The sequence below is a fragment of the Vitis vinifera genome, chromosome 10 (assembly GCF_030704535.1).
Source record: "Vitis vinifera cultivar Pinot Noir 40024 chromosome 10, ASM3070453v1".
In the NCBI taxonomy this organism is placed as follows: domain Eukaryota; kingdom Viridiplantae; phylum Streptophyta; class Magnoliopsida; order Vitales; family Vitaceae; genus Vitis; species Vitis vinifera.
Window position 1 is genome coordinate 12,227,732 of NC_081814.1, and position 16,097 is coordinate 12,243,828.

A 16,097-nucleotide genomic window follows, 5' to 3' on the forward strand; every position below is an offset into this window, starting at 1 on the left:
TCATTCTTATTAATGGCTTCACGAAATTTGTGGTAGTTGTGCTCAGATTGGTCTTCTGTCGATGTTCTCCAAACATGAGAATTCTGGATGTAATATCCTGGTGAATGATCCCAAAGTTGACACTAGCAACGGTCGACAGAAGCTTATTAATGATGCAAGTAGAGGCACTCAAGAAATTCAACGAGGCTTGCTGGAGATTTCTAGGCTGTCATATTAACTATGTCAAATGTGGCAGGTTTCAATTGGTTAGCAATTTACTAAGACTCCCACTTCAAATTTGGTCTCCTCCTTAACGAACCGCGTCTGACCTAAGGTCAACGTAGGTTCAAGGACTAAGGGCGGTTGCCTTTGGCCTAAGGTCTAATCGTTAATCCTATTCAAATTAAAGGCTGTTTGACATCAGAGTTTTTATGGTCTTTGAAGGCTTAAATGTACTCCAAGACTGTTTGACTTGTAGCATTCACAATTAATGAAGCAGACACAAGATCATATTGGATCCTTGCGCCTTGACTTCATAGGCCTTGGAAGCACCAATCTGATGAAGGTAAGGGTCACCTCATATTCACTCTCCTTGAAGCCCTTGGTAGAATTAGCTAAACTTTGTTGAGATTAAGATTAACACAGAAATTGAATGAAACTTCGAGAAAACAGAACACATCTCAAGCCTATATAATTCTTTTACGAGTAAATGAACTCTTATTCATCTATTTGACGAACACTTGGTAGAGGAGAACTTATCCTTCTCCCGGTCGAGAGGATGTATCTATGAGTTCCTTGACCATAAACCTTCCAAAAAATTGTTTTCTTTTATTTCTTGTTTTCTTTTACAGGCTTTGCATGTTTCGGTGCAAATAAAAGACATGTGATTTCTTATTATTCTCGTGCTTATTGTAGTCTTTTTGTATTTTTATACAAATCTTCATCAGGCATAAGATTTTCCTCAAGCTATTTGAAGGTGGTTCAATTTGGAGGTGTTTCCCTTTTGTTGAGGAGGAACTAGTTTTTAGCTCCTCCGATGTCCCTTTTATTCGGAGTAAAACTTAACCTTCTACTAGAAATAGAAACTAAAAAATTGTGCTACACTGCACAAATTAAATTTCTATGGTCTTTGAGATTGAGATATACTCTCAAGATTGTTTGACCTGTGCCCTCATCAACTATACAACCAACACAAGCTAATGTTATATTAAGATTATGTTTGATAAGGTAAAATTAATACTAAGGGAAGAAAAAAGAAGTCTTGAAAAATGATTTTTTATTATTTGATTTATCTATAGAAAATATAAAACAAAATCAAATATAATTAAAATTAATTAAAAAAATTTACATTTTTAAATTATTTAATCTATACATAAAAATAATTTATTGATTTTAAATCTAGTTTTTATTTTTCTTCTTATTTTCTTTTCTTCTCATTTTCCTTTTTATTTTCTTTCTTTTGCATTTTTTTCTTCAATTTTTTTGGAAACCAAACATAACATAAAGCTTTACATATTAGCATTATAAGCCATCTAAGAACAAATTTAACCTAAGGATCACCTCATATTCATTCCCCATTGAATCTCTTAGGAGAATTAGAATTAGCTAAACATCTTTAAAATTAAAATTAAGGTGATGTTTGTTTTTTATATTTAATTTTAAACCGAACTTAAGACTAAATAATATTTAATAATATTAAGTATTAAGTTAATTGTTTTTTACTAAACATTATAAAATAAAGAAAAATCATCATATTATTTTTTTTATTTAAAAAAAATTAAATATTTTGATTTTTTTAATTCAATGAAAAATTTATAATAAGTCATGAAAAAATAGAAAAACAAATAACTTAAAATCTCTGAACAAATTGCTTTCAATAGAAAACCAAAAAAACAAACACCCCTCTAATATTGAAAATTCAAATTAAAAAATGGTGCTATAGTGGACAACTTAAAATTCTAGAAGATATACAAAAATAAGATGCAATAGACCATGGCTTTCCTCAAGATTACAAAACCCAAGGAATACTCATAAGTCCTAACTGAGCTCTCCCATCTGGTAAGAAAAAGGTTGCAACAAAAATTATAAAAAAGAAAAAGAAATTAAAAAAAGATTTATACTTCAATGGTGGGATTGTATGTTTTACTTCAAAAGAATTTATTATTTTCCAAATAAATAATTTGAGAGAAAGAGGTGTAAGGGGGTTCTCCACATAATAAAATGAAGTGATGTATTTTTCTGAGTATGTTTGATGGGGTGTAAATGTGAGGAATGGGTTAGATCTGGCCGAACAACGAGGAAAGAAAACATTTCTGTGTGTTTCATTAATGAGGATTAAATGAAGGAGCATGATTGAGAGGGTTGTGGCTGTATACGTGGGCCACAGTGCATAAGTTGTCGGAAAATCGGCCAAAAAAGTCTGTGAAGAAGCTACAATTCTTCATGAATAATTGAATGTCATTTCGCCATCAGGAATGATACATAGAGATTTTGCTAAGGGGTGGACCCCTTTTTCTTTGTTGCCTCTCCGGCATTCTTCCACATTTTTTCTATTTTTTTCTGCCGACATCTTTCCAGCCCCTTGTGTACAAAATGTCAACAATAATTGACTTCAATATTAAATTAATCTTCTGCACCCATTGCTGGCGTATGGGCTCCTGCTCTCTCCAATATGATTCTTTGGGCAAAAAAATTAATAATAATAACAACTTGGAAGAATCAAACTGAGCTAGGTAAGGGTGACCTCGTATTCACTCCTTGAAGCCCATCGGAGAATTAGCTAACTATTGTTGAAATTAAGATTAACACAGAAATTGAATGAAATCGGGAGAAAACATAACACGTTTAAAGATCATAAAATTCTTTCATGAGTAAATGAACTTTTATTCATCTATTTGGTGAATACAGAGAAAGATCTGGTAGAGGAGGACTTGTCCTTCTCCTGATTGGGAGGATAGATAGAGATTTGATAGAGGAGGATTTGTCCTTCTCTTGATTGGAAGGGTCTATCTACGGGTTCCTCGATCATGAAATTCCCAAGAAATTGCTTTCTTTTACAAGCTTTGCATGTTTTGATGCAGTGTAAAAAGCGAATGACTTGTGACTTCTTATTATTCTCATGATTGTTATAGTCTTTTTGTATTTTATGCAGGTCTTCTACAGGCATAGGATTTTCCGCTTGAAGGTGGTTTAGTTTAGAGGTATTTCCCTTTTGTTGAGAAAGACTTATTTTTTAGCTCCTCCGATATCCCTTTTAATCCGAGTAAAACTTAACCTTCTACTAAAAATTGTGCTACACTGTGTGATTTAAATTTCCATGGTCTTTGAGATTAAACTATACTCCCAAGATTGTTTGGCGCGTGCCCTTCATTGTCAATACAACAAATACAAACTAATCTTAAATATATAAGATTATGTTTGGTTTTGACTCTTGAGAAAGTACTAAAGAAAGGAAAAAAAATGTTTAAAAAAATGATTGTGTTGTATTTAGTTTATTTATAAAAAAAATATAAAAATATGAATATATAATTAAAATTTTATATATTTTTAAATAATTTAATTTTTACATAAAGGAGAAAAAAAATGTGAAATGAGTTTAAAATAGTATAAAATGATGATTCATTTCTAATTTTTGTTTTTCTGCATCTTTTGTTCTTTCTAGTTTTCCTTTTTATTTTATTTTAGCTATGTAAGAACAAATTTGGCGTAAAAGTCGCCTCATATTCATTCCTCATTGAAGGCCTTAGAATTAGTGTAACATCTTTGAAATTAAGATTAACACAAAAACTGAATGAAAGCAGAAAATAGGACACATTTTTAAAACTAGAATAAAACTGAACCTTCTATTGAAAATTCAAACTAAAAAAGGGTGCTAGAGTGGACAACTTAAAATTCCAGAAAAGATACAAAAATAAGATCATTTAGAGATGCAATAGTTTTCCTCAAGACTACAAAACCCAAGAAATACTCCTAAGTCCTAAGTAACTACACCTCTGCCATCTCCACTCAACTCTGCTTTACCCCTTCTACTCTTCCTACTGATACTAGAATGATAGCTGTAGAGAATTTTTAAAGGCTATCAGCTTTAAATTTATCAATTTTAAAGCAAATTCGTGCTACTCATCAGGGATTTAAGTATTTTAGTCAAATTGGGTGAATGCTACTACCCCGAGATGGCCTCGAGATTAAGTGGTTGAAAGGTAATACATGATCTTCAATGTGCAACATTAAAAAAAGTAATTGAATAAAATAGAATACAAAGAGATTATACTTTAATGGTGGGACTATATGTTTCACTTTATATTTTCTTTATTATTTGCCAAATAAAAAATTCCGGCATATGGGCTCTTGCTACCACCAATATGATTCTTTGTGCAAAAAAAAACAAAAAAACTTCGATTTATTAATGCATGTATTGAAAAACCCTAAGCCAGTGATTTGAATTCATGGCAGTGATCGTCAGTTGACTCATTTATTAGTGAGATCCGAAACAGCATTGATCTTCAGACTCTGGGCTTCCTCTAGGATGTATAAAAGTAGATCAAAACGTTCGGATACAACAACCAGTCAGGCCATTCACTCAGTACTTAATGTACAACAACTGGTCTCCTTCCAAGTCTTGTTCGCCGCTAACCTCTGTCCTCCGAGATATGAATGGGTCTGCTTCAATGCTTACAAAAATGGCTTCCTTTAGGCTTTATCAGGTAGCCTTCCCACTTCAAGATACAGAAACCAGTCATGTCACAGGCTCAGTCTGATCAAGAACGGCTGCATGTTGAACCCACAAGACCATGAAGAGTTCAGAAGATTTAACGCAAAAATTGAACAGATGGTTATTACAGGACTAAAAAAATATTTAGTTTTTTGGGTCAAAAGGTAAAACACCTGTTCATCCATGCTAGCTGGGTATTACACAAAAAAAATATCTATAAACTTTCACCTTCTATTGATTCTATTGAAAATTCAAAATAGGAAATTGTGCTACAGTGGACAACTCAAAATTCAAGGAAAAGAAGCAAAAATAAGAGTTAAAAGAGTACAAAACCCAAGAAATACTCCTAAGTCCTAACTACAGCTCTCCCATCTCCACTTTACTCTCCTGTACCTTCTTCTACTCCTCTTTCCCATACAATAAAATAAAGTGATGTATTTCTCTGCGCATGTTGGAGTTCGACGGGGTGTAAATGTGAGAAATGGGTTAGTTCTGGCTGAATAATGAGGAAAGAAAACCTTCCCACCGACCCTTTCATTATAATTTATTTTTTATTTGCTAAATCGACAATGCCGCACATGGCCCCCGCCCTCACCGTGGCTTTGTTCAAATAAAAATCAACTTGGATTTGTTAATGCATCTATTAAAAAACCCTAAGCCTGTGAATTGCATTGATGGCAGTGATGTAGTACTAGTGAGATCCGAGGCAGTATTCTTCAGGCATTGGATTCCCCATGTATATATATACACATACACACACAATAAAAACGTTCGGAAACAACCACCTGCGCGTCCGTTTCACTCAGTAATTAATATAAAGTACAACAACTGGTCTCCTCCCAAGTCCTTGTGCTCCGCTAACATCTACCCTCTGAGATATGAATTGGTCTGCTTCAATGCTTACAAATTCCTTTATCAGGTAGCCTTAGCCTACCCACTTCAAGATAGAGCATCCAGTCATGTCACTGGCTCAGTCTGATCAAGAACGGCATTGCATGATGAACCCACTAGACCATGAAGAGTTCAGAAGGCAAGGTCATATGATCATCGACTTCATTGCTAATTATTATCGAGACATTGAGAAATATCCTGTCCGAAGCCAAGTTGAACCAGGTTATCTCCATAAACGTATTCCAGAAAATGCTCCATATAACCCGGAACCCATTGAAACAATTCTCCAGGATGTGCAGAACCACATTGTTCCTGGTTTAACTCACTGGCTGAGCCCCTACCACTTCGCTTACTATCCTGCAAACGCAAGCATTGCAGCGTCACTCGGTGAAATTCTCTGCACTGGTTTTAATGTTGATGGGTTCAATTGGATGGCCTCGCCTGCTGCAACGGAGCTGGAGAACATAGTGATGGATTGGCTTGGAAAGATGCTCGAGCTTCCAGAGTCTTTCCTTTTCTCGGGAAATGGTGGGGGTGTCATCCAGGGAACCACTGGTGATGCCGTCTTGTGCACAGTCATTGCCGCTAGAGATCAATTGCTGAACCGAATCGGCAGAGAGAACATAGTGAAGCTAGTCGTGTATGGGTCCGATCAAACCCATTGTTCACTCCATAAAGCAGCTAAAATCGCTGGAATCCACCCCAACAACGTTCGATCGGTAAAGACAACAAAGTCAAAGGCATTTGCACTATCACCAGATTCACTCCGAGCAGCGATAATATCCGATAAGGAAGCAGGGCTAATACCACTTTATCTCTGTGCCACTGTTGGAACCACTTCATCTGGTGCTGTTGATCCAGTTGGCCCACTCTGTGATGTTGCGGAAGATTATGGCATATGGGTCCATATCGATGCTGCATACGCCGGAAGTGCTTGCATATGCCCTGAGTTCCGGCATTTCATTGATGGCGTTGAGTGTGCAAACTCATTCAGTTTTAATCCACATAAATGGCTCTTGACGAACCTAGATTGTTGCTGCCTTTGGGTGAAGGATCCGAGTGCCCTTGTCAATGCTTTCTCAACTGATTCTGAGTACTTGAAGAACACCGCTACTGATTCTAAACAAGTGGTGGATTACAAGGACTGGCAAGTACCTCTAACCCGAAGATTTCGCGCAATTAAACTCTGGCTTGTGCTTCGGAGCTATGGTGTCGTCAACCTCAGAAACTACCTGAGGCGTCACGTTGAAATGGCCAAGCATTTTGAAGGTCTTATAGCCATGGACAAGAGATTTGAAGTGGTTGTGCCAAGAAACTTTAGTCTGGTCTGCTTTAGGATTTCACCATCTGCAAGAGTTAATGGCTGTAGTGCTGATGATGAGGAGAGTACTGCGAATGAACTCAACCGCAAGCTGCTCAAGTCCCTAAACGATTCGGGACTTGTGTGCATGACTCATGCCATTGTTGGGGGAATATACATGATTCGCTTCTCCATCGGCCAACCCCTTACTGATTATCGGCACATAGAGATGGCTTGGAAGGTGGTGCAGGAATACACAGATGCCATGCTTGGCACCTACCTAAAATAACTAAGTACTCCCATTTCCATGTTCACATTAAAAATAAAATTGGTAGTGCCTTGTCTGTGTGTGTGTTTTTCTTCTCTGAATGCTCTTTCTTCTGTCCTCAACTTTTCATTCCATTCCATTAATCCATCCCTCTGGATCCATTTATCATCTTTCTTCAAAGGTTTGTGATTAGTAAGTTCAATTTCCTTGTCTACTTCTAAGTTATTTAACCTATTCTATTGCTTAAAAACAAAAATTAACTTTATATTAGTTTCAAACGTAGAAAAAATTGATTGTAAATAAAAAGTAAGAAAATCATCAAAACAACCGGTTCACTCTTAAGTCCAAAATTAATGTCGGTGGGTCTCCAACGGCTGGTCAACGCAGTCAAAGCTCAAAATTGAGCTATTGGGGGGATACAGTTCAGTATATATCACAAGCTCCACTAGGGCAAGTTTGCCCTTTGATAAATAATATGTACTAAAGAAACATATATCAAAAGTTAGGATATAAATAAATAATAAAAAAACACTTTAAAAAACAAATTAATTATAACTATTTTATAATTTGAATGAAAAATTTTCATTTAATTGATTAGTAAAGATATATCATAATTTTCTTTATAGTGTTTTTAATATTATTAATATATTAATTAAATATTAAAAATTTATACATTTATCATAATTTATTTTATAACATATCATAATTTTAATATTAAATAGATTTTAAAATTAAACATATTATAATCACACATTACAATATTATCATCAAATAATATTTGATATAATTTAATAATCAATGTAATGTATTTAATAAATCATCACTTCAAAAAAAACACAAGTATGGTTCTTTTTCTCACTCTTACCTTTTCTCTTCCCTCTTCCTTTCATCTCTCTTCCCTCATTTCCTCACCACGACGCTACCACCCCACTCTCACTCTTCACGTCGCCACCACCCTCATCACTGAGTTGGAGAAGCTCCCACGCTCAGCCATCTCTCTTCCCTCACTTCATCATCTCCATAGCGACCACCACTTCACGCACCTTCGCTGCACCACTCCATCATTATTCTTCATATTTAGGGCTCCAAATACAAAGGTAATCCTCATTAATCCCTACAATAGTTGTATGTAAACTTGGGCTTGGGCTTGATATTGATTCTGATTTAGGTTTTGTATGTTGGGCTATTATTCTTTTGTTGTGAACTGTGAGGCTTTGTTTTCAGGCTTGGATTGTTGATTTGGGCTTAGTTTATTTACTTATTGATTGCTTGTGTGGGCCTAATTAAGTTTATGTAGCATTGGGTTGGCTTGATTTGTTAGATTTAATTTACTTCTCCTAAGCTCGTCTTATTTCCTTTTACATTGGCTTGATTTGGTCCATTGCTGAAAACCCATTCCATTGGCTGAGTTGTTTACTGGATGAAGTCGGTGATATTCACCATGTGGAGAGCTAGATTGCATTGGAACAATAGAAGGCTGGGGAAGGTGATATAAGGGACACGAAACCCTAGGAAAAAGGGGGAGACGGCTCATTTTTCTCTTCGAATTTTTTTCTCTCTCTCTTATTTGCTGTTTCTTGTACTCTTGGTGAGGGAGAGTTCTTGGTTTTGGATCTTGGTTTGGGAACTGCCCGTTTGGGAGTTTGAGAGCATTCGAGTTGTTTTTGCTCATATCTAGGTACATAACTTTTTCCTTCATCTTTGTTTGATCTTATTTTTGTTAATTTTTGTGTACTGGTGGTATATGAAGTGGAATGTATTGCTTATTTTTATTTTTTTACTTGATAAATATTTTATCCATATATATATTTTTGTTTATGTTATGTTTTTTGTTTATGTATTAAACTGTAATAAATTTTTTGTAGGTTTTTTGTACATATGTTTTTTCAATTTAAATTTTCGGGATGTTAGTGTTAGGATTTTCTATTTATGTTTATTTGTGCTTGTTATAGTTTATGTATAAATAATTTATTCATTTATTGTTGTTTTGTTTATTCATTTATGTATAAATCTTTTTTTTTAAAAAAAAAAAATTCCAAAAAAATTATTTATGCTATAAAAGTCTGAATACAAGTTTTGTTATAACTTTTCCTACCTTTTTATCATTAATTATTTCGACATGAAAAAAAGATTTGGATCAAGCGATTGAGTGGAAGATGAAGAGTTAATTTCATTTTTGAAGTGAATTTTGAATTTCACGGAAGTCAAATGATAAATTACATCCACTTAAATGTTGCCTTAGAATTTTGACAAATGATTTATGTGCTAAATTTGGTATTTTGCGCTAAATATGGTATTGTTAGAAATTTTTTTTTTGGGAATGTCAATTTTTTTGAGATAAAATAGAGTTGAAGGTTGTTTTTTCAAATATTTACCATTCTTTTTATTTAATGCAAATTAATATTTATTTAATATATAAGATTGAAATATAAACATTTTCTTAATGTATTTGTATTTAAAAAAACAGGTCGAGTAAAATAATATGTATACATTCTTCTAAGATATTTTTTAAAATAAAAAATATGCATAATTTTTTTTCTTTAAATTAGAATTTTCTCTTTGAAGAGTGGAAAATAAATAAATTATATGGTATGAAAATAATTACACTTATTTGTATAGAAATAATTTTATTTTATTAAAAAAAAAAAAGAAAATCTCAATCATATCCCTTTTTTTCCATTTTTATTTTTAGTAAAAATAAAAATAAAATAAGATATTCATATCACAACAAATATTAATGATCATAAAATTAATGTTTATTAAATATGTAAAATTAAGATATAAATTGTTCATAATTTGGACTGATATTTTAATTTTAAAAGAAAATTTTCCTATTTATAAAGTTAAAGAATAAGAAATATAAAAAAATTGTTATATTCTTTAGAAATATATATATATATATATATATATATATATATATATATATAATTACAAAATTCTATCCAATTCTTTTTTATTTTTCTTTTCTTTTTTCCCTAAATAATTTTTTTATCTATATAAAATTATAGATAATGATACATTGATTTCAAAATTCAAATAATTATTTGAATTTAAAATTTAAGTTTCTTTTTAATTTAAAACATATTGATTTTCTAATTATGATAAAAGACCTACTTTTTTTTTTTCAATATTTATATTTTGTTTTAGTTTTATAAGAATTATAAATCTTATTTGAATAGGATTATTATTTTAGTTTTCAAAATTTAACAAATAATAAAATATGCTTGTTTCATTAAATAATAAAGAATAAATCATATCAAGTATAATTATATTCATTATAATGAATTAATTTCATAAAAACATGATAATTACTTTTCATTTAATATTTAAATTTTTTTATTCATAATATTAATATTAGAACATATGCATAGATATATCATAATCCTTCTAATTTCAATATTTTTAATCAATCACTATATATTTGAGTTCATATTTAAATTTACCAATTAGGAAAAAGAAAAACAATAATAAGAAAAAAATAAATAATAAATTTATTAAATTATTATAAGACTTAATTTCAATTTTGAATAAAATTAAATACTAATAAAAATAAATAATTCATTAATCTATTATAAAACTTATTTCCAATTTTAATCTAGATTGTATATCATTAAATTATATAACTTATTCCAATTTTGATATAGATAATACATCATTAAATTATAATTTGATTTTTTTTTAATCAATGAATAAAATTTAATCTTATCTTCTCTTCAAGAAAATAGATATTATTTTACCTGTTAATATAATCATTAATAAATATTAATTTTTTAATATATATATATTCAAATACAATTTAAAATAGATGAAAATTAATTTTTTTCATAAATTTTATGGAATAATTAAAATTAAATTAAAAAATATAATACTTTGTTAGCTAACGGTTCACATGTCTTGCGCGTAGAACAAGCCTATATAAAAGGCAAGTGAGATGGAAAGTATAATTAATTTATTTTTTCATTCATTATTTTTCATTTTAATGGATTTTAATGAATAATTTCTACTTTGTTGCATACTTGCATCTGCTCCTCCATTTAATTGGTTTGGAGGTTTCATGTTGTGGACCTCGTATTTCGGCTCATGCGTTTCCTATTCGATAACGAGCTCGATTTTTATTAGAAAAATTGATTTTTATTGATTATTTAAAAATAACTTGGAGTCGCCACTTATTTTTGTTTTATTTTAAAGGGGTAAACAAAATAAGAAAAAAAAACCCTAAGTACGACTCCTTATTTTGGAAAATGTGATTTACGAAAAATCGGATCGGGTTCGGGGGTCAGGTTACTTATCGGGAAGGTACGGTAAAGATCGTGACACCCCTCTAAGTCCATAAAGTCGGGTTTCTACTAATAAAATGAAATAATCATGGCAATGGATGAGTAAATCAATGAGTACCCAGAATAAATCATGCACACGTGAGGATCAAAACATGCATAGACACTGATCAAAGTGAAAGTGGGTACGTACCCGAGCAGCGAGCCACCATGCGCTATCAAGAGGGAGGGTTAGTGCTCAATTAAGGAATAATAGCATGTATGTCATAAAATAGAATAAATCAATCATGTATGATAATCAAATCAATCAATCAATCAATCATCAAAATCATGTATGTGGGGCCCCCACCAAAGCCCATTTATTTTTTAGTGAATCAATTTCGTAAATTCCACAACTTGGAATTACGAAAATAAATTCACACTTATTTTAAATCATTTTAAAAATCAGAGAAAATTCGAGAAGTGGCTTGCCGAAGGGAGAATGGTGGCCAAATTTGATGGGAAATGAGATTTTGGGACCTAATTAGTCTAAAGAGGGAAAACTATAGAGGTTTGAAAGCATTTGAAAACTAAAATTTGGAAAACTGCTTGAAAATTGGACAACTTGGAATTACGAAAATAAATTCACACTTATTTTAAATCATTTTGAAAATCAGAGAAAATTCGAGAAGTGGCTTGCCGAAGGGAGAATGGTGGCCAAATTTGATGGGAAATGAGATTTTGGGACCTAATTAGTCTAAAGAGGGAAAACTATAGAGGTTCGAAAGCATTTGAAAACTAAAAATTGGAAAACTGCTTGAAAATTGGATTTTGGGGAGATCACTTTTGAAATCAAAGATGAAGGAAAGGAGCAACGACAAGTGGACATAAATTGCATGCCAATGGTGGCCATGCATGATGAAGTTCTGCACATAGACTTGACATGCTACTCATACAACCCTGTGAGGTAAGTGATAACAACTGCCATTCCCTTGAGATTTTATTTGAGGAGACTTTTGAAATCCCCCTTGAATCATTGGGAATATCGACCAATGGGTTTTCAAAAAATCCATCACCACTTTGAAGCTGAAACCTTTTATTCTCCGACTTGAATGCTCCAGCGCTGTCATTATTTCCCGGTATGTGGCACATGGCAGTGCCTGATTGAGTGGCATGAGAAGGAGAAAACCTTGATGTTGACCCCTGACCTTTTGTTTTCCTTCAAAACTTGGAGCTCAGAAAATCAGCACCGGGTAACATGCAACATGTGGCTCCCACATAGTCTACGCTGGACATCCATTTGTTTGACACGGCCGAGTCGAATGAGATCTCGTCCAATACGAATTCTAAGCCATGAACACGTGCCTCCAGAGATTTCAATCCGTTCTGGGAGTCCCCGAAGAAATTCGGGTGGAGATCTAGCAGGCTGGGTTGCTGGTTTTCAATCTAAGCAAACTGCTTGCGGACCTGAGATAGACCTTCACATTCTTTCCAACCCCTTGTGTGTGCTTCCCCTTTGTCTGTAAGTGGAACACAATGTGCTCATCCAGCGGGAACCTTCACTATTGGAGCTTCAGTTGGAAGGGAAAAAGGCTCTGGTGTTTCTTGAGATTGCCACAGCGAATCCACATCCGCCGTCGCAAACATCCTTCCATGAATCCTCGGTGAGAGTCGAAGCCGGCAGCGCAACCAGTACCGGAGAAAGCAACAGCGAGCCTTACGGCGAAGCTCCGGGAAGATAGCCCCACATATACACTACAGATTCCTCCATCTTCAAAGCTCCACCCATCGTCCCAGAAACATCACCACCTCCATAGAAGGTGGCGTGAGCATTAATCCAACCACCATAATACCCATTCATAGTAGAGACCATTAAGTGAACGCCCACCAAGAGAGATCCGAGAAGAGCCATTTTCCTTGTTGAGGGGAGCTTATGAGGAAACGGAGAGGGGGTTTCGACGGGAATAAATATATATCAGTCAGCATCATAGATGGCTGATCACCTAACGTCTTTGAAGCTGTTGGGATGAATCAATTATATTGGCCTGAACTGGGAGGTTGGTGGCGCGTGCACTATTGCTCTCTAAACTGAAACACGTTCTTGACTATGCTGCCTCAAAGAGGCAATCTCTTGCTCTGACTCGTTCCTCATCTTAGCCCTGTACTGGTATAAGCTCTAAAACTGATACACAAAAACGTCAACTACGTCTCGGAACCTCTGGCTCAGCAGCTGCATGTTGACGACTCCCTATAACACCACCATCTGAAGCCTTGGAACCTATCTCGGCAAACCCAACCTCGACTACACTGGACCGCCGGCCTTCACCTGAGGCGTCTCCGCAAACTAGTAAGAAATCAGATGTCGGAACTACCCGGGAAGAATCGTTGATGAGAGAGGGGTGATCACAATCATCTTCTGCCATGTCAAAAGCTTATCTTGCAACATATACACTCGGAAATGGTCACCACTATCAGTTACTCGACGTGAGGCTGCTAAGTGTTTGGGACACCGGGGTGGAAAATAAACTTGTAGGCAAGCTGCAGGTGTATGAAGAGAGGGTGAGGAAGATGGATGTAAGGATGAAGCAACATGCATGAAGGGAGTGCGGCATAGGGGAACAAATGGGTGATGATAAAGCGGTTAGATGGGTAGGCTTGACGGATGAGCTTCAGGGATATACAAGGTGGAAAAAATGAAGGCGGCAGCTGTGAGATGTAAGAAACAGGTATGAATAGGCTTAGAGAGAGAAATGGGTTTATGTGCAGGGTGAAATGGGTATGAGGATGTAATGAGAGAGACGGATATGGAGATGAACGTGGAGGGTGGAATGATAAAGGATGTGTTTAATGGGTATTTTGAAAACCAAAAGTGAAGGCATGTAGGCAGGTGTGATGGAGCCATGGTATATATGAAGAGAAGAGATTGAGGGTGGTGGCCAAATACGAGAAGGAAAGTAGCTGCATGCTCCTGGGTAAGCATAGGTACAAGCAGACTGCAAGTGTTGTGTTTGAGAAATTTTGAGCGAACTGATTCAAACTCTTTAAAACCCCGTTCTGACTCTCCAACCATCGGGACCTTCAGATTGCACCGGATGCTCTAAGATGGAAGAGAACTGATCCATCCATGGTTTAAGCATTGACATCATCAAATCACGAGTTTCTGTCTTATATACACCAGTCATCACGCCCAACATGGAAGTGCAAGCATAAACTGTTAAAGGTGCTTTTATGCGTGAAGATTTGTCATAAATCTGAGGAGATGAAACAATTGCATGTAGGCATGGGAACAAAACAGGCACTAATTTTGACACCATTGTGTCAACCCAAATCCCCAGAAGGAATGTGCCAAGCATATTAGAGCCCCATGCATCCGGACGTTCTCCAATTGAATCTTCTTCTCAAGTTGTCTGCAATTCTTCATGTCTCGGGTTTTTCTTCCCTCTCTGACAAAGCCTATTCTCCAAAACCTTTCTCAGCTCAAGCGAGTTTTCTCTCTGGATGTCTTCAGCTTGTTTACTTCTTCGGTCAAAACAAACTCTGTAAAATATCTCTTAAAACCCAATACGCTCCTTTCAACCCTACTAGATCTCTGTGAGAGTGTTCAGCCTGACTTGGATATACCTTCTCACAGCCGTTGTATTGAGCAAGATCCAGAAACGAATAGGAGCCATAACAAAGCAGAATCCACAGAAAACAGAACACAAGAGAAAACGAGTAAAAGTGATCATCAGAAGCTTCACTTCATGAGTTATCCGTGGATCCTCTGATTAGGTGAAAAGAATGAAAAAAAGAAAAAGATATCGAATGCAGATATTGACATGATTCTTGGGCGTTTCACAACGGTGACAAGACAAGCTCAGATTAATAATACCAAACATGAATGCAGGGTTATATCTCAACAAGCAACAAGTGGCCTTCATTATCCACTCCAAACAAACCAACCAATATTCAATCATCAACAAGATACATAGAGGAGTGATAAACAGCCAAAAAAACCATCAATAAGCCTGTAGTAATCATACCTGAGGAAGTTTTTCTCCAGCAAAAACCAACAGGACTCCAAGTTTTACTCCAGAAAACCAGTCTGCTACCTCCAGAAAAGCAAAGATATCTCCTCCTATTCTCACCAGCAAGTTCCTCAGGTTTTCTCCTTATTCTCTCTGAATCCCCTTATTCTCACCAGCAAGCTCCCCCAAAGAATACTCTCCCGCTCCTTTCTCAAAAGTAGCCAAGCCTCCTCACTCTGCAACCAGTAACCTCTCACAGAAAGAATACTCTCAAGCTCCTCTCACCTCCTCCAAAAAATCTCCTAACCTCCTCTGTTTTTTCCTCCTTCCGCGCCCTCCTCCAGTCACTCCAATATCCCTCTGCTCATATCTCCTTTTTCTCTACCGGATTTGCCCCTCCAACAACATCTGCAGAAACAGCCACCCCAAAAGCACCACTACTCTGCAGCCTCCTCTCTTTCTCTCTCATCCGCGCCCCCTAACGGCCTGCAGCAACCTTCTAGAATGCTCCTCCATGTGTCACCCTCGTCGTCTCCTAAAAAACAAGGCTGATTCACTTATGGCCAAGGATGTGACACGTGGCTCACTGGGATAATGACACCTGACTAAAAAAAAAGTGATTGACAGAAACAACAAGAAAAAGTGACCCATGCCGGGTCAATACATGTATATTTATGTTTTTCATTAT

At 35.1% G+C, this 16,097-nt stretch overlaps 1 protein-coding gene across 1 annotated transcript; it reads left to right on the forward strand.

The window, feature by feature from the left end:
- The first annotated feature begins 5,479 nt into the window (after positions 1-5,479).
- LOC100254909 (tyrosine decarboxylase) lies at positions 5,480-7,329 on the forward strand. Its single transcript, XM_002280249.5, has one exon. It carries the CDS (start codon positions 5,650-5,652, stop codon positions 7,168-7,170), a length of 1,521 nt encoding a protein of 506 aa, XP_002280285.2. The 5' UTR covers positions 5,480-5,649; the 3' UTR covers positions 7,171-7,329.
- The last annotated feature ends 8,768 nt before the right edge of the window (positions 7,330-16,097 follow it).

What these genes read in the sequence shown, in the direction of transcription:
- LOC100254909 (XM_002280249.5), top strand. Translation starts at nt 5,650, where the DNA reads ATGTCACTGGCTCAGTCTGATCAAGAACGGCATTGCATGATGAACCCA.